This window comes from Chroicocephalus ridibundus, chromosome 2 (genome assembly GCF_963924245.1).
Source record: "Chroicocephalus ridibundus chromosome 2, bChrRid1.1, whole genome shotgun sequence".
Classification (NCBI taxonomy): domain Eukaryota; kingdom Metazoa; phylum Chordata; class Aves; order Charadriiformes; family Laridae; genus Chroicocephalus; species Chroicocephalus ridibundus.
The window spans coordinates 52,338,750-52,362,315 of NC_086285.1; the positions used below are offsets into that span (position 1 = coordinate 52,338,750).

The 23,566-nt window shown below is 41.5% G+C and overlaps 1 protein-coding gene across 4 annotated transcripts; it reads right to left on the reverse strand.

The window, feature by feature from the left end:
* Positions 1-2,535: 2,535 nt before the first annotated feature.
* On the reverse strand, positions 2,536-9,329 carry LOC134510638 (probable G-protein coupled receptor 141). 4 transcript variants are annotated; one of them, XM_063323930.1, is made up of 4 exons: positions 8,697-9,329; positions 8,312-8,545; positions 6,319-6,460; positions 2,536-5,479 (listed from the first exon to the last, which is right to left on the reverse strand). In XM_063323930.1, the coding sequence occupies exon 4, from the start codon at positions 5,450-5,452 to the stop codon at positions 4,589-4,591; it is 864 nt and encodes a 287-aa protein (XP_063180000.1). In that variant the 5' UTR covers positions 5,453-5,479; positions 6,319-6,460; positions 8,312-8,545; positions 8,697-9,329; the 3' UTR covers positions 2,536-4,588. The 4 variants fall into 4 exon arrangements, with proteins under 4 accessions (XP_063180000.1, XP_063180001.1, XP_063180002.1 ...); XM_063323931.1 differs by having other exon boundaries at positions 6,319-6,481; XM_063323932.1 differs by lacking the exon at positions 8,312-8,545.
* Between the last annotated feature and the right edge of the window lie 14,237 nt (positions 9,330-23,566).

The following is a 23,566-nucleotide window of genomic DNA, read 5'->3' on the forward strand; positions in this document are numbered from 1 at the left end:
CAAAATCTGTGAGGGCTCAGAATGCCAGTGCTTGAGTGGAGAAGAAAAAAAAAAAAAAGGGAGGGGGAGTTTGCCTTTGTTTCCTCCTAATGCATCTGTTCCTTCTGCTTGCTTACAGTGAGGGGCATGCCCATCTGACAGCATCATCTATATAACCTTTCTCTATAAGTGAGCAGAAGGAACAGATGCATCAGGAGGAAAGGGAGACTCTTTTCCATTTAAGCATTGCTGTTCCGGATGCTAGCAGATAAGAATTAAAAAAGATACGCCGCTTGCGCAGTTTTCCTGTGAGTGGGCTCACATGACCCTCAGCACTGTCTAAAAGGGTATGCCTGAGATAGGGAGATACAGGCCAGCTATACTATCACTGTAGTTGTGACAGCAGTGAGCACACTAGTTTTTGATGGTAAGAATCCTCTTGCTCCACCCATAGCGTTCTGTTATCAAACGAATTTAGGAAGTCAAGTGTACAAACGGGATTTTGGGGTTGAGTTTTTCTTTGCCTGTTCTTTTTGTGCAGAACTTCAAGCAGAGAACAACAATGGAAGATACATTTAGCAGTTTGATATTCTTTCCTTCAGAACGTCTGGGGATTTTCCCAGTGTTTATTCAATGGCATTAAAAATGAATGGGATGACTAAATGGTTTACAATTTTAAATATTCAGTTAACATGAAAGCAATTACTAATGTGTATAATTATCTCTGGAATTACTTGGATCATGCAAATGGCATTCAAACCAACCATTTTTAACTATTTTCCAGGGGAAGTGTCATTACATAACTCCTCGTAAGAATAGTACCCTGCAATTTGAGCTCAATATTATTGCCCTTTCAGAATTTACTTCCAAGATTATCCTCCTGGAGAGTGATAACTTTCTATTTTAACCAGTCTTTAGAGTGCTTCCAGATCTCAGTGGGGGACTGGATATTGAACACAGCTTATCTCTATCCCTTTAATGTGAGTCTTAGATGTAACAACACTGGGATCGATGCTCAATCCATTACGCTCTGAATTAAGAGGACCATGCTGAGACCACTGAGCGGTTTGACTCACATGACTGAGCCCTAGTTGGTGAAAGAAGGTATAGAGAAAATGATAAGCACAAGAAAAAAGAAAAAGGAGCTTAGATTAGAATTCAGGAAAGCTAAGTTCTACCTGAAGCCTTGATGCAAAAAACGCTGTACTTTTTAATAACTACGAGAAGAAGCTGAAGCATAAACTGCACTTCACTTTCCATACTTTCCCTCATTGCAATGGTTAATAATAAAGGTTGTTTGACTGTGGCTGTGAGGAAGAATCACCACAAATGCAAATTTAAGCTACATGCAATTTTCTGGCAATGCGGGGAGCAGGGGCCTCACCCACAAGGGCTGTGTGGTGGGCTGACCCAGGCCAGCAGCTGAGCATCCACACAACTTCTCTCTCAGTCCCTCCACCCCCAGCAGGACAGGGCAGAGAACAGGAAGCCATCTCTGGAGGTATTTAAAAGACAGGTAGACGTTATGTTTAGGGACATGGTTTAGTGATGGTTTTGGCAGTGTTAGGTTCATGCGTGAACTTGATGATCCCTTCCAACCTAGACAACTCTGATTCTATGAAAATTTATGAGCTGAGACACACACAGTTTAATAGGTGAAGGAAAGAGAAAAAAGCAAACAAGAAGCAGGCAATCACTTACCATCCCCCACAAGCAGATCAATGCCCAGCCAGCCTCTGGGTAACCACCATCGAAGAAGTCAGTCCCCTCCCTTCTTCTTGTTCTACTTCAGTTTGCATCACTGAGAATAAGGTCATATGGTATGGAATATCCCTTTGGCCAGTTCAGGTGAGTTGTCCCACCTGTGTTCCCTCACAACGCCTTGCTCACCCCCAGCCTATTAACTGAGGGGCAGCGTGGGAGAGAGAGAAAGCCTTGATGTTGTGCAAGCATCAAAAAGTAATCAAAACACTGTGTGTTGTTAGCACTGTTTTAAGCACAAATCCAGAACACAGCACCATATAGGCTGCTATGAAGAAGGTTCACTCCATCCCAGCCAGACCCAGGGCAACGTGCAATCACATGGTACCCAAGCAAGGCAAGCAGAGCAGGTCCAGTGACAGCCAACAGTCAGTGGTTACCAGACAACCATGAAGGGCAACACGGCTTCAGCATCATGGCAGGAAATCAAGTCAGTGGGTCATGGCTATTTCAGCAAGGTACACAGCCAGGCACAGGTAAAAAATGTTGGGCAAAAGCCAAGGGCAAGGCCACTAAGGCATGATTTGTTACCATAGCTGAGGACATGCATGTAATAGCCCTTTTCCTCTCCCAAACTTGCACACCATTATGCTGGACTGCTAGATTATCAGCAGACTCACCAGCAACACCAGATGACTCTGATCTTTACCAGGTATGTCATCTTGGAAACACTGTTCAGTGAGAATAGGCAGTAGCACAGGACACTTCTTCAAGTAACAGATGTTTTATTTATCACAGGAGTCCAGAAACCAGAAGGGAAAAACGACACACTTGTTCCCCACCTACAGCTCTGCCAGTTTTCCTAATGACTTTAGTAGATCCAGATTACCCCAACTCTTTCTCGTGGCAGAGGTGCAAATGTCTTCTCTGCAGGCCCTGCATCTTGCCTTGTTTTCCTCAAAACTCTTTGGAAGTACCAGAGCTTTATTTAAGCTTTTTCACCTTGAGGGACTCCGGCTCTCTTATCAGCTACACATGCTGCATCCTGCCTGGAGAAGGATTTGAAAAGCTGCTGGTTTGGGAGCTATTCACCCATTTTACAATCTGTCCCTTTGCATTTCATCTCTGTTGTACCGTATTGTACCTCTAGCTGCCGTCTTAGAAGTTAATGGGCTGAGCAGACTGTATTGTATGAACAGGAATGGACCTGGTAACACTAGAGGAAGCGTAAGGGCAGGATTTTTAGAAAACTTCAGGACTTGCTGCTTATGACCTGGACACCACCCACTTTTTAAAAGTGGCAGAAAGGATCTGAGAACCGTCGTGAGTTTTCAACAAAGTTTTTTTATGGAAATATAAAGGCAAAAACATTTATTCAGGACTGACAAAGTAGGTGTAAGCTCTTTTGTTCAAAGAAATGCCATTAATTTGAGGCATCACTAGTGTTACTTTATAGGTGTAACTTTTTAACCCTCCCGTATCAAATTTTAACCTGTTTGAATCCAGGAATCATAGCACTTCTGTAGCAAAGATTGTCAGACTAAAAATTATGGCAACTTGTGGGTCTGTGAAGGAGGAAGGGTACCCTTGTGTGAATCCTGGGATTCCGGGGTGGGAGAAATCTGGCCTCAAGCTGTTGGGATACAGCAGATGACAGCGGGGCCTTCGGCAGAAGGGTTAGAGACCTTCTGCACTGAGCAGAACAGGCAGAATGCAATAATGAAAAAAACCTTTTGCATAATGGAGATAAAACAGAGGTTCCCAGAAAGGATGTGGTTCCCAAAGAATATAATCCATCTAATGGAGAAAATATATATTCCAGCACAAGTTTGTATACACACAGATGAGCATATGTTGAACTGATTAAACACAGTTCAGTTAGTTTATTCTAGTTTTGCTGCATTACATGTGCAAGTGGAAAAAATATGACATCTGATAATAAATCAACCAGCAACGGAAAATGACCAGACAGCAAAGGTTTTTTGAAGGCTGATAAAATATTTCCCTCTCCTAGAGAGTGACTGATCCTTCAGTAAAGGACCAGACCCCTTGATTTGAATTCCAGATCCAGATATGGGACCGCAGTAACTTGTATTTCTGTGGCTACAATGGACCTAAGGGATAACAGCCACAGATCCAGTCCTGACGGAAGAGTGACATAAGACAGAAATTTTGAAATCTGTGGCTTGTTCTGCTCTCACTCATTCTAAATGTGTAATTACCACAATTCAGTGGGCTGTTTGTGGTTTTGGAATGAAGCAAGTAACGGTGAAGTTTTGAGAATGCTAAGTGTTTTCATATAATTTAATTTAATATACACTTTGTAAAAGTGAAGAAAAGAAGGATTTTTCAGAAATATGCTACTACAATATTTCATTCAAACCCTGTTTCATGCCTTGAATACTTTTTATTTTAATAGAGTTTATGTCCTTGCTATATAAAATCACTGTTACAAAAATCCTGTAAAGGAATTTCTTTTTTCCCTCTCCTTCCTTCAGTATCACAATTGCCAGAAGAAATTGTTAGACCTTCAGAGTGGACAATTTATTGGCCCCAGTGGGTTGTTGTTACTGAGACACTTTGAGGAAAAAATAGAAAGGAATGGGTACTCATGCTGTAATTTTTAGAGAGGGACAGTGGAGGAAAATCGTAATGAAGCCTCAGGGCATGACTCAGGTCAAAGACTAGAGTAAGACTCATGTGTCTGCCTTCAAGCGAGAAGATTAAAAACAGTAGCTTCTGAAAGATGGATCTTACTGGTCTGCAAAAGCCAAACAACACTACAGACCTATACAGCCATGCTGAAAACTCAGCAGTCTTCTTAGCTGGGCAAAGTCCCGACACAGTTCTATTTCTGCCAAAAGCCAGTATTGACACACTGCAGCTGGATTTCCTGGCAGTCCACAGTTCAGTGGGCTATTCCTGCTATGAAGCACAACATATCCAAGCAGCACATTGTTGTTAGAGCTAGAAAAATTTCGTTGTATGGGAGTAGTTTATTGTCTTTATCCAGGTGGCAGTTTTGGATGTAATATACTCTGAATACATGATGAGGCATAAAGCACACTAATGTTACCAAGATGAAGAAGAAGCTCTTTGCCTGAGCTCTGAATTCCACGTGGGAGTTGATGTCAGGCCAGTATTTCACAGCCAGTCTATACATCGCAGACAACTGGAGTGTGGTGAGCACAGCACAAACTGCCACCAAAACCCCAACCAAGCAGTAGTTAATGACCACCATGGGCACCTCTTGTATATCCTTGTGGAACTGAAAGCATTTGGAGGAGTGGTATGTCTTAGGGGTGCCATAGTACAAGAGAAGAACAGGCGTGATCACCAGCACTCCCACCATCCAGACAGCAGCCACCCAGGTCATAGTGTAGCACTTCCTAAACTCGAGTTGGAAGAGGCGTATTATGATGATAGCCACGTAAAACGTGAAGGTGGCGTACATGTGGAGGTAGATGATGGCGCTTGCTAGCTTGCAGGCAAACCACCCGAATTTCCACTCCCGTAAAATGTAATAGCTGAGGCGGAAGGGAATGCTGAGTAGCATAAAGGTGTGCAGCACTAGGAGGCTGATGATGATAGTGGTCATCACAGATCGCGATCTCCTTTGAAACAACTGATGGGACATCATGATGACCCCGAGGATGCCACCAGCCAGGTTGATGATGTACAGGGCTATGAGGATGGTGCGGAGCCTCTCTGAGGTGTCCAGTAGCGTCTCATTGGAGCAATGGTTCTGCTGGGTTACGCTGCTGTTAGGCATCCTCCTAAGCTCCTCTTTTGAAGGTTACTCAAAGTGAAAAATGGGAGATTTTAAAATAGACACGTTTTCTTTGTTGCTTCCTTTATTGTTAACTATGGCATGTCACAGATTTATGAAGGGACATTTTACCAGATGCGTTTGACATGGTATTAGCCCATGTAGTGCACAACCTTATAACTGTTGTTGAACTGTATATAACAGCAATAACGCACGCCTCTCAGTGTTAAAACCATGTTTTATATAATTATGAAAGAGTTTTTAATTTACTTAACTGCATTCCAGGATTTTTTTTTCCAATTATTTGCTTCTCGTTTCAGCCATTTGAAATAGTCAAGACAGTGTCTGTTTGTAAATTGTACAAGTCTAATGTGCACTCATGTTACAAAGCTAAAATTGAGGGTGGGAAATATATTGAAAAGTGAAGAGCTTGTACCTATCCTTGTGGATATTTTATGAAGACACCTGAACCATCTATTTAGTATCTTGCTGGATGGGTGCAGGAAACCCATAACACAGCAACAGTTTCAGTTTCTAGATGCATACAGCACAGTGAAAATAAAGATCTGCAGATGAAAATTAAATTTCTTCTTGTTTCAGCTCCAAGTCTTTTTGCTACAAAATTTCACCTGAGCTACTCTACTATGAAAAGTGAAGAAAAGCTAAAAAATAATTTAGGAACAATCTTCTGAAAGATATAATCCTATTGGCGCTTGTTGAACGTAGCCACATACAGCTGCATTCTTATTTAGATTTAAGGCAAAATGGGGACTGTTCAGTTACTTGGGCTTGCATACAGATTTCTGTACAAGTATATGGGGATAGCATGCAGGGTACATGCGTACTTTGCACATGAAATCTGTCCTTACCTTACAAAGAGCTTCAAAAGAACAAAGTAAGAGCTGAAAAAATGATCTTTAAAAAAACCAGCGTCTTCTCTCTCTGATTCCTTTGAAGTATCAAATCAGCAAACTTGTTTTAAATGGCAGTTCTTAATTCTGATGCACTCATCTGTAAAACAATAGACTGCAACTGCAAAACATTTTCAGAGAAACTTCTTATTTATGAAGCATTAGGCAAAGCATCTTTAGAAGGTCCTTGGAGTCCAAGACTGATATAAACCTTTCTGTTCACTCCCTTTTAAAATGCATGATCTTAGAAGCATTTAAATGGTTAAAATTGTATACTAGCTCAGTATTCCTGAGACCAACATGAAAAATTTGCTTTCCTCCAAACTTCGCTGTAAGAAAAGTTTTACAAGCTTTAAGAAAATGACTTTCTGCTCTTGACACAAATTAGTTTTCCAACGTACATTGTTAATATTTCAAACTGACTTTAAGAAGGTTATAAACAGCATAATTACAGCCTAGATGCCAACATTTTCTATTACTCAGAAATAGATTATGTTTTTTTTGCTATTTATAGAAATAAAATACTTAAATTTTACCTTGTACTCTCTTATTTTTGTGACTTCCCCCTTCTTTGCCATTTCATGCATCCACAGCATACGACATATATATAACCAGTGTGACAAAAAGAGCCTTTGTTGTTACTGTTTGGCCAAGGATGGTTGAGGGTTTTCTCAGCCCACATACAGGAAGGCACAAGCTTTTTTTCTTGCTTCACTGCGATTGCAATCATACGCGTTCTACATCTAATATTATTTTGTTCATGCAGAGAGAACTGCTGAAAAGCTGCTGAGCTGTCAGAAGCCATCGTTGTGCTTGGACATGTAGGGCAGACCCACACATCAGGACGACTTCTGCCCACAATTTTGTCAGTCTTAGAGCTCAAATGGGCAGTGATTCCCTGAGCTGTAAAACCACTACAAGTTATTGCATTTTGCTACTAAGCAAGTAAGAAGTGCCACTGATCAAGTGAAGAAATATGCAGCTAAGCAGAGGATTTTTCATTATAAACGCACTTTTCCCCTAAACTTGTTTTATGTTTAATAATTAAGCCAAATGTGCCAGAATGACAAAGTGTTTAGCAGAGTTAACAAAAGATTTCACTTTAACATACTATTAGATCTTCAGGAATTCAGAGATTACTCACTGTTTAAATATTATAAGTAAAATAAGCTTCAGACATATATGAAATGTGACTTAAAATTCCTGCTACTAAAAAAAGACATGCAGAGACCAGTGGCGCTTGAAGATTACGCCTGACCTGCAGGCATGAATGCTGACCCCAAACCATATCATTAGTATAAGGTAGCTCACTAAAAAGGGGAAAGCATTGAATCACAGGGCTCTTCTGGACACATTAAAATGCAATTTCTTGACTATAAATTAAACAAACAGAAAAATGTTAGCCCAGTTCATTTTTCAATTGGAGTTCTAGACCACAGTCAGAGTCATGAGCACTCAAACACGGAAGGACAACACACAAGGTTTTGTGATCAATAACATAAAAAACAATAGTCCAGCAGGACTGAGCTGGCATTGCTCCTGCCATCCGCAGTCATCCTCTGCTGGGAATGTGAGGATGATTCCCTCTGAGCGGCTTCTGTCCCATTATTAAGTACAGGCATTAGGAAGAACAAGGCATGAAAGAGAACTATTAGAAAGAAATGAATACAAAGACTCAAAAAAACAAGGGCGCTAAAAGTCAGGGAGAGAAACAGAAAGGGTTGTGAGGGTGAGCAAGAATGTGGGGACAGCAGTCTGCAAGCCATTCTCAGGATAAACTCTGAAAGCTTTGAGGGAGCAGTTACCACCTCATCTAGACCAGGATTCAGAACAGGAGGGATGCCCATTTTGGAGACTGCATATACTTGTGGGCTTGGGTTAAGAGAAATATGCAATTGCCCCAGCAGCCAGAGCACTGAAGAAACACAGCTATGTGAATAATGGTACTCACCACATGTGGTTCCAGCATCACTTCATCCCCCATAAGGACAGGCTGCTGCCTGACATGGTAGCAATTGTGCTTGGATGGCAAAATGATCAGCTGGTTCTGCTGATTGCGCACAGGAAGGCAAGGAACAGTGTGGGTGTCAGACACTGATGGTTTTGATGGGTTAGAGTGATGATGAAACTACATTCCCAGCCTCTGGGCAAAGCAGGGAAATACCTTGTCCTCTGTCCACAGGACCTGAAATGATCCACAAAGCTTGAACCACCAAGTAATAATGCAGAAGAGACAGGAAGAAATTGCATTCCTGAAATGACTGCTATGTGACAGCTTGCACTCCAGACAGAGTTGAAGCAGGCTATGAGATCAAGAGCTTTGCACACTCTATTACCTTGTTGAGTCCAGACTGAGCTCTTTGGAAGTAAAGTGATGCCAAAAACCCTGCAAAGGTGTTGTATAGATAATTCTCTTGTCACCTCAGGGAGAGCGCTGTTGGCTGACATCGACTGCTGGTGGTCAGAAACAGAACTTCTCAATTGATGTTTCATACCTCTGAGTCACTTGTCCTCAAAATGTTCCTTGAACGTTGCATGTTGAAGCTGTTCAGTGTGTTAACATTTCATCTTCGGGATTATCTGTTAAAAAAAAACCCAACACAACAAAACACTCAAATCAAGTCTGTTATATAGGTCTTAAGTTTTAGGTTAGTTGCTCACTTGAGCACAAAAGGAAATTGAGTCACATCAGCCTGTTCAAATGAACTTTCAGATCTTGCTTTTGCTTCTTGCTTCGCCAGCACATAGTTTGCCTTGACCAGTGGTGAGAATGAAGGTTGAAAGAGAAATGCATATATAGGCATCAGAGATCCAGGTCAAGACTAGCATCACAATAGATCTTAAGGAAGGAAAGAACTGGGCATGTCTGGTTCAACGCTGGGGGAAACAGAAGACAAAGAAGAAAAGTGAAGGTTTAAATTATTAAGAAGAGAAAATTAAACAGAAGAAGCAATAGTTGAGAGAAGAGGAACAAAGCCTGTTGGATGTTTAGAGCCAGGATGAGCCTCTGTGGAAGTGTCACTGACTGTGCCTATGCATGGGTGTAGCAGAGTTCCTTTAAGGAGGCGCTAGATCTGCAGTAAAACTCTAACTTCTCGATTTAATTTCACTTCTGCACAATTTCCTCTGCTTTTCTTTCTGTGTCACTTTGTAAGAAAATGGTTTACTGGTCAGTATAATAGCAACCCAGGTCACATAAGAGCTCAATAAATTTCAATTATTTATTAATATTAAACCCTCTATTGCTAGTTACTATTGATAGAAGTGAGCTACATATAGGCCAGAGTTGTAAAAAACAGTAAAATAGGGAATATCTGTATTAAGTTTTAAAATACTGCTTTTTCTGTGATTGCATATGCAGTTACAGTTCTTGCTGTCTCACACCCAGTCTGTTAGACATGAGTCACTGCTACTAGAAAGTGAGCAAATAATATTCCATAGTTAGTAAACTTGCAGGATAATCCCTTTACCTTCCCAATCCCATCCACCCACGCAGCATGAAGAATTTAATAACTTCAGGCAGTAAATGGTCAACAAGGTTAGCAGGAGATTTCAGATTCTTGGACTAATCTTCTACTTATTTGGTTGCAGATTTGCTGGGGTTTCTCAGGCTTTGTTTTTTGAGTGGAAGAGGCTCTGGCTTCTCTGTTTATTAGAAATATTGATATATAGTTGCCTCAGTTAGACCTAGGTAATATGTGTCAAAAGTAGACATTATGCTTTAGAACCATAGAATCATAGAATATTTTGGGTTGGAAAGGACCTTTAAAGGTCATCTAGTCCAACCTCCCCTGCAATGAGCAGGGACATCTTCAACTAGATCAGGTTGCTCAGAGCCCCATCCAACCTGGCCTTGAATGTTTCCAGGGATGGGGCATTTACTACTTCTCTGGGCAACCTGTGCCAGTGTTTCACCACCCCCATTGTAAAAAATTTCTTCCTTGTATCTAGTCTAAATCTTGCCTCTTTTAGTTTAAAACCATTACCCCTTGTCCAATCACAACAAGCCTTGCTAAAAAGTTTGTCCCCATCTTTCCTGTAGGCATCCTTTAAGTGCTGAAATACCACTATAAGTTGTCCCCGGAGCCTCTCTTCTCCATGCTGAACGACCCCAACTCTCTCAGCCTGTCCTCATAGGAGAGTTGTTCCAGCCCCCGACCGTCTTCATGGCCCCCTCCGCTGGATCTGCTCCAACAGGTCCATGTCTTTCCTGTGCTGCAGGCTCCAGACCTCAATGCAGTACTTCAGGTGGGGTTTCATGAGAGCGGAGTCGAGGGGCAGAATCACCTCCCTCAACCTGCTGGCCACACTTCTTTTGATGCAGCCCAGGATATAGTTGGCCATATGGCCTGCAAGCACACATTGTTGCCTCATGTCCAGCTTTTCATCCACCAGTACCCTCAAGTCCTTCTCTGCAGAGCTGCTCTCCATCCCTTCATCCCCCAGGCTGTATTGATACTGGGTGTTGCCCCGACCCAGGTGCAGGACCCTGCACTTCTTGTTGAACTTCATGAGGTTCACACTGGCCCACTTCTTGAGTCTGTCCAGGTCCCTCTGGATGACATCCCTTCCCTCAGGTGTGTCAACTGCACCACTCGGCTTGCTGTCATCTGTGAACTTGCTGAGGGTGCACTGAATCCCCCTGTCTATGTCACTGATGAAGATATTGAACAGTACTGGTCCCAATACGGACCCTTGAGGGACACCACTTGTCACTGATCTCCATTCGGACATTGAGCTATTGACCCCTGCCCTCTAAATGTGACCATCCAATCAATTCTTCAACCACCGAACAGCCCACCCATCAAATCCATACCTCTCCAATTTAGAGAGAAGAGCATTGTGGGGGACTGTGTCAAAGGCGTTACAGAAGTCCAGATAGACGACATTGTAGCTCTTCCTTTGTCCTCTGATGAAGTCACTCCATCACAGAAGGCCACTAGGTTGGTCAAGCAGGACTTGCCCTTGGTGAAGCTATGCTGGTTGTCTTGAATCACTTCCCTGTTCTCCATGTGGCTTAGCATAGCTTCTAGGAGGATCTGTTCCATGATCTTCCCAGGCAAAGAGGTGAGGTTGACAGGTCAGTAGTTCCCAGGGTCATCCTTTCTACCCTTTTTAAAAATGGGTGCAATGTTTCCCTTTTTCCAGTCACTGTAACTTCACCTAACTACCATTTTTCAAATATCACAGAGAGTGTCTTGGCAACTACATCAACCATTTCCCTCAGGACTCTGGGATGCATCTCATCAGGTCCCATATATCTCTGTATGTTCAGGTTCTTCAGGTGGTCACAAACCTGTCCATTCACTCGAGAGGTGTGGGAAGAGAGGTTGCCAGTGAATACTGAGGCAAAAAAGTTGTTGAGTACCTCAGCCTTCTCCTTGTTCATTGTTACCAGTTTGCCAGTCTTGCTCATCAAGGGAAGCATGCTTTCTTTGACCTTCCTTTCTTATTATTCAGCTGGGCTGTCAGCCGTGTCACCTTCTTAGAGGAACAAAAGGTGGAGGAACAGAACAGAGGAAAAGAAGAGGAACTTTATAAGTGGAAGTAATATATCATGGATTTCTTGGAGGCATTTGGCAGAGTATATCACAGGCAGGCTAAGACTTGCCTTTTGAAATAAGATTGTTATTTCTTGGGTTTGGTACAAGGAGATGAGATTTATTATTACAAGTTCAGGAACTTGTCATTATTCTCCTACGCTGGTACATACCAATTTAGTAGTAAGTTAGAAGATTTATGAAAACAGTTATGGCCTACTATTTGGTCTAGTCGCACTCCAACACCCATAGAGGCAATTAAAGTTGTTGCTGCTTCAGGTTATTCCAGAAAATTGATAATGCTATCTTTAAAGCACCGTTGTACTCAGGGACAGCTGCAGAGAACCACACATGAGACAAGGATCTGGCACTGAGAGCATAACCTTTTACTGGTCCCAAATGCTTTCCTTTCTCCTTGAACATGCTGCCGCCCATCCTCCTTGTCAAATTTAATTCCATTTGTTTTCAGTCCCACAGCCTTTCTCAAAAGTCTGCTTGTCTAGGCATAGTCCCACACAATGCCACTTTACCCCATTTCTCTTGTTATTCTGCTTGATAAATAGTCACAGCCACAGAGCCCAAATTCTTCTTTGCTGATACTAATACGCAGAATCAACAAACTGCTGCAGGAATTAGATCCCTGCAGCAAACGTATGCTTGACACAGAGTTAGGCAGGGCTTAATGTTTATTAAAGTAAAAAGAAATTGGAAAGAAAACCCGTAAACCAATTCAATTACGCAGGAAAGCAGAGATCCTCATTGCACTGATAGCAGTTTTCAATGAGTTACAAGAAGCATGGCAGATGCCCAAAATATGGAGGCGGTGCTTTCAATGTGGGGTGGGAAGGTTGTTTTTGGAGGGTTTTTTTGGGTTTTAAGTTGTTTTTCCAAATTCCCATTGATCTTAAACTCCCAGAGATCGTGCAACTGTGTGCTTGTGACCATGTTCCACAAAAATTGTCTTACCTTTATTGAGGAAAGTTTACCATTTTTCTGGAAGAAAGGTGAGTGATCGTGTTCTGAATGGAGTTGCAGAACAATCACTAGAAGACAGGGACTAGGACTCTGAAAATAAAAAATGCTTGCATTTGTTAGGAAATAAATTTATAATTTGATGATTGTGGTGTCTAGTGGCCTGTCACCCAGTTTTGTCAAAACGCGCATCCCAAAAAGCACATCTACTAGAAAAACAATGACAAGCGGATTTTGAACTATTGAGAACTCAAAGTAGCACGTATCAGCTCTCTAGAACCCAAATCCATGAGCCAATCAGAAAAAATGGGTTAGCATTTATCCTTACCGGGGGGAGGGAATCAATATTAATAGTGAGAATTTTGAGATATAAAAGAAATTAAATATCAGTATGAAACAAAAGACCTAGAGCATCTCCAATAGATAGTGGTAATATTTCATGCTGTTCTCACTGGTGGGAACAGGATTGGTTGCGAAACTACAAGATTTTTCAGTTCCTATCACTAAATAGAGATTTGAATACAAAATCTATGCTACGGGCTACCAGCCTTTTCCAATTTAATTTCCTGTGGGATTTTCAAGGATGCCTAGAGAAGCAAGAGTGAGTTGGAAATTTGAATATTTCAGACAGTGGATTCCACCACAGAAGCTGCTTCCTTCAAGTCCCTGTAAGAAAAGACAGAGCCAAGGTTTGGAAAACCTGCAGTGGGTAAATCCACAAGCAGAGAAAACTCCAAAGCTGACGCCATTTGTGCAGCGGACTAAATCCTGTATTTACAAAAACTGACTCTCTCCTCCTCAAAGTGTGTTGTCCATAGCGTGTCAGCTATTTGCAGAAGAAAATACAACAGAGAAAAAATCAGTTCTGCAACGCTCAATGATAGGGTTGGTTTAGGAAGCAGTGTTGTGCAGAGAAGAAGGGATCTGAAGGGATCTAAAAAGAGATGCTCATCATGTATTTAAAGTATACTTTCTCTCTACCTTGGAGAGCCTTGGAAAAGGTTCTGTTGACTTCTTCAGAGATGCCAGTACCATCCAGGAATGAAACTATGCGCTGGCCAGTCCATCACTCATGGTAAGACCAGCAGTTCCAGCAGACCCATACATTTCTCAAGGCAGAGCTGTCATTTTATATTCTAATCACAAATATCACTGGTATCATCAGATCTGGAAACTCAATGGTTTAACAAAAGACTGCCAAATTTAGCACAAAAGAAAAAAGCACCTCTACTGTGGTCTCTGTGATTACTCTCTCTCTAGGCCTCGGGTTTCTTTTGGGTCCAGTTCTTCCTCATTTCAGGAGGAGGTTGCAGAGCTCTGAAATGACAACAGTGATTACCCCAGCTGCTCCGGCTTGCATTGAGGCCAGCACTTCTGCTCCTTCGAGTTCTATGATAATGATAAGTAGTGACCACAGCTTCCTTACAGGAAGCGTATTTCTTTACAGGAAATAAAAAATGGCCTTTAAGAAGAAAGACATCTAAATCAATAAAGCAGACTCTATGCGTATTTAGATCTTATCCAGGTTAGCTATTTGCTGAAATGTGAGGAACCACTACTTGACAGCATGTCCCAAAGCAACTCAGAAAGGCTTTTTGCTCACTATATCGGATAATATCTTTAAAATTATATATATTGTACATATTACTAAATAATTCAGCTACATTCAGCATTTGGAAGATGAAATAACAATGTAATTTCTGTTCCCTTTTTGCTAATTGGGAAATTGCTGTGCTTCCATTATACATGCTGTTTGCAGGAATGAAATAAAATGATTGCCATGCCATATGTCTGATTATACCCTGTACTCTTAACACATGGCAAAGAGAATATGTACAACCAATCAAAATGCTCTCCTACTAAAATGATCATGATCCTGAGTATCATCAAACTGTCTACATCAATTCATTCAATAGCTTTCACTGTTTCTTTGTTTTCTCAGTTCAAGGATTTGAGCAATTACTGCAATTGTAAGAACATTTCTACCCTAAAGCAGAGATGGGCCACGCAGCTAATTAACATACTTTAAGCTAACTCTATGAAAATGAAATATGTGATAGGTTCCAAATTAACCGTTTAGCAGAGTCCTGTTGGACTTATCTTTCCGTTGTAACAAAAATAGATTATAGAACAAGAGAATGGGATGGAGGGGAACATTTAAAATGAAGTGATTAACTTAATTGCTTTTCTTTCAACCACCAGCAGTTCTTAGAACTGAAAGATGGGAGAAGCCTTTGTTAATGCAGAAGGCACAGGGAGGAAAATATTTCTGTACATGCAACACGAGGCTACTTTATAAAATCTTGTACTCAACGACCAATCATTTTTGAATGACTGAAACTCAAATAAGTACAACATGTCACAAGCTTGAAGCTTGAATATTTTAAGGAATCAATTGCCAACTGAAGAGAGGCATGGAGAGAGGGAGTCAAGATCAGTGACCAAATCCCTCCATTCCAAATATTGTCCCACTGTAGGTAATTAGTCTTGCCTCCAGAGAGACAAGAGAGGGTTACCTCTAAAAGCAGAAGGGGATCTTCAGGATTCAGCAGTTACCTCCCTTTGGGGATGGAGGCAGTTCTGCTTCTGGTGCTTTTTCTCCATTTTCCATGGGAGCGTGCAGGGGTTACTGGGTGGTCAGTGTTCCTGAACTCCAAGAAGCCACTCCTGTCTCTGCTTCTGGATTGAAAGTCTCCGAGCAAATATAGTGTAGAAGATTTTAGGAACCTACTGCTCTTCATCCAAAAATTCGGTAGGGGAGCACCCCCAGAACCAAGAAGAGTCTTAAATCCATGCAATCCAGGACAAATATAACAATTGCTAGTGATGCATTCCTTTCCCAAAGAGCAGAGGGAAAGACTGTGGATGGAGAGGACAGACTTCCAGAAGAACCGTAGCTCTTGACCCCAACAGGAGGAATCTACCCCTTCAGATACTTAGAGACAGAGGGGAAAGCTCAGCACCAGGGATAAGGCCTAGAAATAGGGGGTAGAAAGGTTCTTATCGTTAGATAAGACCGCTGAGGAACACTCGCCAATTTAAAAAAGGAGAAGGAAAATTAAAATAAAGTTTAATAGCATAGCTAGGAAAAGGGAGGTTGCTGTTGCCCAGTGAAGCAAGTGAAAGAAAGGAGAACTTTGCCTCTGTCATACCCTCATACAACACGAGGCAGAATTTGACAGTGCCCACGTTGGACTGCTGCAAGTCTGAAAAGGCTTCTGTGGCAGTACTCATGTGGAGGTTAATCCACGGGGTAGATATACATTCTGGCAAGAATTAAAAGGAGGAGCTGATGTTTCTTTAATCCTAGCTGATGGGCTACTAGCATCCTTGCAAACCTGCCTAACTAATCTCCTATTGCTCAGTGACAGTGTTGTCAGACAGGTACCCTCCGGGACCTGAAAGGGTAGGGAAAAGCAGTTATCTGGACCGTGAAATAATTAAAAGGGCCTGAAGTCCTTGCTCAGCTCCCATTTTAAATACCTGTGAGAAAAAAAGGCAATAGCACTTCACAGAGGATGATAGGACTGGCTAAAGCCAACTCAAGTTTTATAAATCACAATGCTTTTTGGTATGTTTCCTGTATACCTTCGAGATAAATAGAAGCCAAAAAACCAGCACAGACGTTTCACTGCCATATGACTACTATTTCTCACTTGGAGGTTCGTATAAAAGCCTTCTGGGTGGTACTGGCCTGAGCATCCTACAGCTGCCTTCCAAGGATGATGGGGCAGGTGGCTGTTTCTCCACGGTTATCACTGACCCATGCTACAGATTTGATTCCCAAAGTGTTTTCCTTGCAGGATAACTGCAGCTGCACACACTTGCATGAGAAGATTTTCCATGGTCCAAGTACCACACTCCTTTACCTACTCCAACCATACCTAACATCCCTTCAGCAGCTACTTACTCACTATGAGAAATAAGCTCGGGGGAGGATTTTCTTTTCAAGAGGACATACTTTTCCTCGAAGCAAATCCTGACCTCTTTGAAGATATATTTTGTTTAAATCTGAGAGAGAAAAAGCTGCCTTAAACACGATTAATAATTTGATCCAAAGTGCCAATGAAAATCAGGGAAGGAGTTTACTTACATGTTTCAAAGGTACATAGATTTATGTGTTTCAATTGTACATTTTCGATGTAAAAAATAGTGGAAATAGGTTTAATAGAAATAAGCACCTTTAAAACCATTCTATTTAGCTGTAAAGCTGAAGGCCCAATTCATCTAGAAATTTGAAGTTAAGTTCCTTTGCATCAGAAGATGTAAACTCTCAAAAATAAATGCGGTGATTATGTCCTCAGTTCAAAGGAGGACAGTGAAAGAGGCAATTAATTGTCTTGTTTCTTTTTCTTTTTCACTAAGCATGGTTTTAGACATGACTTTCAAACCATTGTTAGCCAGTATCAGTCAGCTGTTATCAAATGAATTGATTTAAAAGTCGCTTGCTAGATCCTCCTGATTCTTGAAAATCCTCATGATTTTAAAATAAATAAATAACATAGATTTTTCCTGTTTGAGCCTTGGGGATTTTTTGCTTTGCATGTTCAAAATTTAACAATTTGAATAAAAATATGGTTGTACCAAAATCCAATTTTATTTTCTAAACTAAATCTCCTCGGTGTAATCCAAACCAGCAATTTAAAATTTTTTTTACAGTCTTTTAACTTCTTCTTTAAAAATGCGTCTTAAAGTGTGGTGGGTTGACCCTGACTGGCAGCTAAGCTCCCACCCAATTGCTCACGCAATTCCCCCCAGATGGATGGAGGAGAGAACTGGAAGGGCACAAGAGAGAAGAGAACTTGTGGCTCAAGATGAAGAGAATTCAATAAGTGAAGGCGGGGGGGGAATAATTAAGTGATGGAAAAGCAATCATCACTCACCACCAGCAGGCTGATGCTCAATCAGTCTCCAAGCAATGGATAATTTGGAAAAAGTCCATGTCTTCCCCCCCCTCGCCAGTATTATTGCTGCGCATGATATTATACGGTATGGGACATCCTTTCTGTTGGTACAGGTCAGCTGTCCCAGCTGCACCCCCTCACCGCCTCTTGCCCACCCCCAGCCCACTGGCAAGAGGGGCAGAGTGAAAAACAGAGGCGGCCTTGGCATTACGCAAGCATGGCTCAGCAAGAGCTAAAACACCGGTGTGCTATCAATCAACGCTGTTTCGGTCACTAATCTAAAACACAGCACCATACAGGCTGCTATGAAGAAAACTAACTCCATCCCAGCCGGACCCAATAGAGAGAAGAAAAATGCAGTTTTGAAGGAAACAGTTGAAATGCTCTGAAAATGTAATAAAATAGGAATCTTTTCAAACTGAGAACTTTTGTTTGGAAAAATTAAAAAAAAAAAAAGAAATATGTTCAGAATGCTTTTCTGGCATATAGGTTACTCCAGGAGCACATAGAAGGTGTTTGGAGTCTCCACCCTTAAAGATTTTCAAAACACAGCTAGACGCTGTCACGGGCAACCTCATCCAACTTTGAGTTTAGCCATGCTTTGAGCAGGGGATAGGACTAGATGACCTCGAGACATCTCTTACAATCTATTTTTTCCTGTGATTCTGTGATTTTAACTCGTCTTAATACTGCAGAGGTGAACCTCCCTTCCAGATCTTTACTTTGTGTTCACAGCTCGAAAGTTCAAGTTACTAAATCTGGTTACTAAAAATAGTAACTAACTTGCAGCAATTATTAATATGGAACATTTAGTAAGACAAATCTAAATTACCATTTGCGCTTTCACACCTTCTGACCTCCAGAATAAGATTTTGTCCTTGCTAGTATTTTAACAGCTCAGGGGTTTTCTGTTATAGCAAAAATACTCCTTGACATTAAAATACATGAAACCACTTTGGTCCAACGTAATTATTATTTTTTTTCTCATTTTCACTTCACCAGTAACTGCAGTGGTTTCACACTCCTACACACCTTTGTAAAAGGTGTTGTTATGGTGATATATTTCATGCTGTATTTTTCCATATGCCTCTGTTACCACTTTTGTGTGTGTCCCTTGTATAGTTAAATATGCCCACGAGTGACCAGTTTGGGATATTTAATCACAGAACAGCTGAGATTTTTCTTGCAGATTCATTTTTGTCTCACAGCTTGGCGTTACTTATTTGTCTGTGAACTAACTGCTTACCGTCCAATTTCACTCATCATGTTTTTCATCGGTTCTTGTAATTTTGCTGCTTCCTGTACTTCACATGCATTGGGGTGAAAGGTTTGCTGGTGGTGTTTGCCAACTTTGTTTATTCTGCACACCCCACTGCTGCCCTCCTGAAGCACCTGAGAAGGCTCAGCCTTTTAAACTGCTGAATCCACTGAACATTAATACTGTTCTGTGAAAGAGGCATCAGCTTGGGTTTGCAGTCTGCTGTTAGTGGTGGGCACAATGAGAACTCCACCGGTGATTATTTTTCATTATTTTATTTGTGACTGAGTTTCCAGGTCGATTATTGTTGAGACAAATGCATGAAAGTGTGCAACATCCACTCAGCAGCCCTGAAAGGACCATATTCTTGAATACCAGAGCGGTGCTACAGTAAATTGCCTCTTCATTACAAGATTGCATATGGAGGAGATAACAGCAGGGCTAATGAGACTGTGCATATATATGGGTTACATTAGTAATGAGAAACAGCTACGCCAATTAACTCTGCTCCCTAATGAAATTAATTCATGCAGTAAAAGACAGTTGTAATAAAGTCAATACAAAACCAAAGTATATCAGTTTCTAATTCCTTCACCGTGGCAGGGTCACATAAACAATACCATGATTATGTATTATCATGGAAGAGTAATCATTGACAGGGAGGAAGGGGGATTTAGTGTTTATAGGCTGAGGTTTTTCCAGTTTCCACCAAAGAAAACGATAGCCTCCTTCCCTCACCCCTTCCTCTCCTCCAGACATACAAACCGGTAAATTAGCGAACTATTATTTCTCACTTTTAAAGTTAATTTTTGGAAAAAATAACTTGTTACATTAATTTGCACATGTAAATTCCTTAAAAACGATATAAGATCAGAATGTAAGGTTGAGTAAAACACATAAAGTAGAATTTTTTCCCACTGAGCTCAAAATTATTTTCATGATTGAGACAATGCTGACAAAGGCTGTTGATACTTACATTTTGCCCTGTAACATTTCAGTCCACTTTCTTGCTGGTCCATCCTGGGGACAGTCACATCATCTCCATTGTTGCCAGCTGGATGTTGATGTGGCCATGCCTTCTTGTCTCAGATGTCAAGCCATGTTGTTCTACCTGGTTAGCCTGGTCTGTTCATGTTTCATCAGCCTGCTGGTGAAAACAGAGGTCAGTTTTGGAGTTTGGGGTAACTAGTGGTTGTATGCTGGCCATGGACTCTGGTAGCAAAAAGCTGTGTCTGTATGGTCTGTGTTGGTGAAGGCTTCTGAGGTTGTGGGTGAATTTCATCTGGTGGAGATCCAGGTGCAGTCTTGTTGCAGCCTCAGCTCTAGCAGCACCACCAGTGGGGTCCTCTGGTGCTGTGTGGGCTGTGGGGACAGGAAATGCTGCAGGGGCGGTCAGCACAGAGACCAGGTCCTCCTCAGTCATTAGGCAGTTGGTGATAACCAATAGTAGAGAGGTTGAGGTGAGCCTATACCTGGGATCTGTTCCAAACAGAGCTGAGTACGGTGCACAGTTTACTCCCGAGTGGTGAGCTGAATTCTTACTGTACTGCAAAAAGTATATTCCCATAGAGCAGTCCCACTAATTATTGTCTACCATCCATTCCATGAGCATCTCCTTAACATTGCTGTTTGGATGCTCTGCTAGTTCTTAGCTTTGAGAGTGTGCTGGTTTTCCATGCACCAAGCTGCGCTGAGGCCACAAATACTTTAGTTCTTGCGTGACGTGAGTAGTGAATTCTGTTCCATCATGACCCTGCAATACATCAGGGGCTCCAGAAGTGAGAAAGGCGTCAAGAAGCTGTAGAGCCACCTCAGATGCTTTTTTTTACCTAAGTGGATGGAGAACACAAAATTTGGTGATGCAGTCCTGCTACACCATTATCCACTTCAAGATGCCTAGACACATGGACTGCATGTTGATAAAGTCAATACATTGATACATTTATTGAATAGTCCCCGTGCTAAGTGCTCCTTGTTCAGAACAGACCAGGGAGCAAATGGTTCCAAGTGGTGCCTTCTTTTTCCTTGGCACACTACACAGAAGGATTTGAAGTGCTCAACAGCATCTCTGGTGATGTTTGTGCACTTAGACAACACGTGTTTCATGATACAGTCACAGCCACCATGGCCAGAAACCGTATGTGCTTTTTTGATGATATCATACATATCCTCATGCTCACATAATATGTGTGAGATTCCTCTTTCATCTGCCTCCTCTTAATCAGATTCTCAGTGTCTCCACATAGTAAAATTTCATATCTGAAATGAGGGAAATAACAAGCAGTTTATTAGCAATAATGCTGTGTATCTAAATCAGGAAAGCAGCAATGTATACACTTTGAGTTAAAAAAAAACCAGAAAGAGTAGGTTCTCCATACTTTGTAAGAAAATAGTATTCATGTCTCAATTTTGACCTGGGATTCTGTTTTGTCTTCTTTATTTCAGCAATAGTTGCACAATGGTCTGTCTTTGGGATCGTGTACTTGGAGCATTTCTTACATTTTTTGTATAGTTCTTCTCTAAATTTAACTTCAAAGTCCTGAGGCATCTTCAGGAATGATTACCTAGCAAGCAGAGAAATCTAATTCAGCTCCCTCTAATGTACAACTGCTCTTGCACCAATTTCTGACATATGCTACAGTCATATTGTGAAACCAGTCATTTTGTAAAATGACTAAAATCTTGCAGCCATTTCCCAAAATGACTTCCAGTTACTTTGCAAAATGACAGAAAAGAGTAGGCAGGTATTATGCAAAATATCTAATCTCTGCCTCTAACCATGCAGATGACGGTAACTGGAAATTCCCCCTTCCTTTATAGATCATCTCCTGCATGTCAGCAGCTCCCCATCACTGCCTCTGCCATCCCTAGTCCCAGGAGCCACTTGCCTACATTTCGGATGCTGCTCTGGCCTGGTCTACATTTTCGTCTTCAGGAGTTATTCGGACTCTTCTCCTTCTGTGGCATTGCCTGGCAGCACCTGCACCCCTCCTCATCCCTCCTGGGAGAAGCGAACAGGGAAGGTGCCCAGGGGGGTGGGACAGAGCAAGAAGCTGATGAGGGGTAAAGCAAGGGGAAGCTGGAGGGACCGGCAACCATTCCTCCCTGCAAGCCCTGTCGGCACCCTTGCTGGAAGCATCACCTCTGCCACCACCTGGCAGGGCAATTCCTGATGGTGTTAACCGAGATTTCATTCTCTCAGGGCAGTGGCAGACTTTCTCACTTTCTCTGCCAGGCAGTAACTTTCACAAAGCAAGACGAGTGGCAGATGTAAAGTTGGCGTAGACAGTCCCATAAAAAGCATGACTTGGTGCTGAATAGTATCACCAACTTAAAGGATGGAATTGCAAACCCGTAATTCTCTTCATTATCATTCTGAGTTAGCATTAACATCATTATCATCAATTTTTATTTGGAAAAAAACCCCACTATCTAGCATTTTTTTGTGATGCTATAGTACAGGGTATCACAAATGTGTACATTTTTACAAGATTTAAACAACTTGTGATTTTAACACATATATGAACAAGACTGGTTAAGCTGTATGGCCAGGAGATACTGTTTGTATACATATGTTTTATTTTTTGAAAGTTTTGACAAATTCAGATACAAAATGCTTTCCATTTATACACACATTTGCAGGAATAACTTGCTTAACCTTTTCAGCACATAGTTATTTTGCTTGTTAACAACTTTATTATGATAGAAGGGTTATAACATAGTGTTACAAAGGTATGCAGTGCCTACAGAACACACACAAGGTATTTTCTTCCACCAAAGATGTTGCCATAGGAGAAAACAAAAATGTTGTGCCGTTTTCCATCTTAATCTCCCTCCACAAGGCAAAACTGATTTGCTCTTGTAGTTTTAAAACAAATATGGATCAGAGCAGTTTGTTGCTTTCTCAACGACACATGATTAACCAGTAGTGAACTACACATTCAGGTTGACTCTTTCCATGTTATGAAAGTCTCCGTAGTTCCCCGACTACTGTTGAATCTGGCTGGTAGTCATCTTCCTCTTTGCTGTGACCCTTTTGGGGCAAACACCTTCTCAGACAGTTTTGGCTCAGATCCACACACACTGCAAGCTCTCACATTGCTGTCTTAACAGCTGTTGTGACTCAGGCTATTTGCCAAGGGTAGTCCATGAGAGCACCCCCACACCTCACTTCTGTTATGAACTTCAGTGATTTCCAACTTACAGTGTTATATAGCATTACTTACACTCCGACCTGAAAATACTTTCTCATGATCAGACCTCCTGAGACATACAGAGGAGCTTGAAGCCAGAAGGAAGACAAGGAAGACAGACTATAGAAAATAAAAGCAACCATCTATAAAGTAACCATCTTTGGTGGGACAAAAAGACACAAGCATAGCAGTAAGATTGTACAGGTACAGCAAAATGAATTATTTGATTTTAATCACCATTTGCTTTCTGTCTGATGAGCACGAGGTGTTGAAAGTAAAGTACAAAGGAATGGAAATAATCGGAAGTATGAAAAGGTGGCCTTCAACAGCATCACGAGG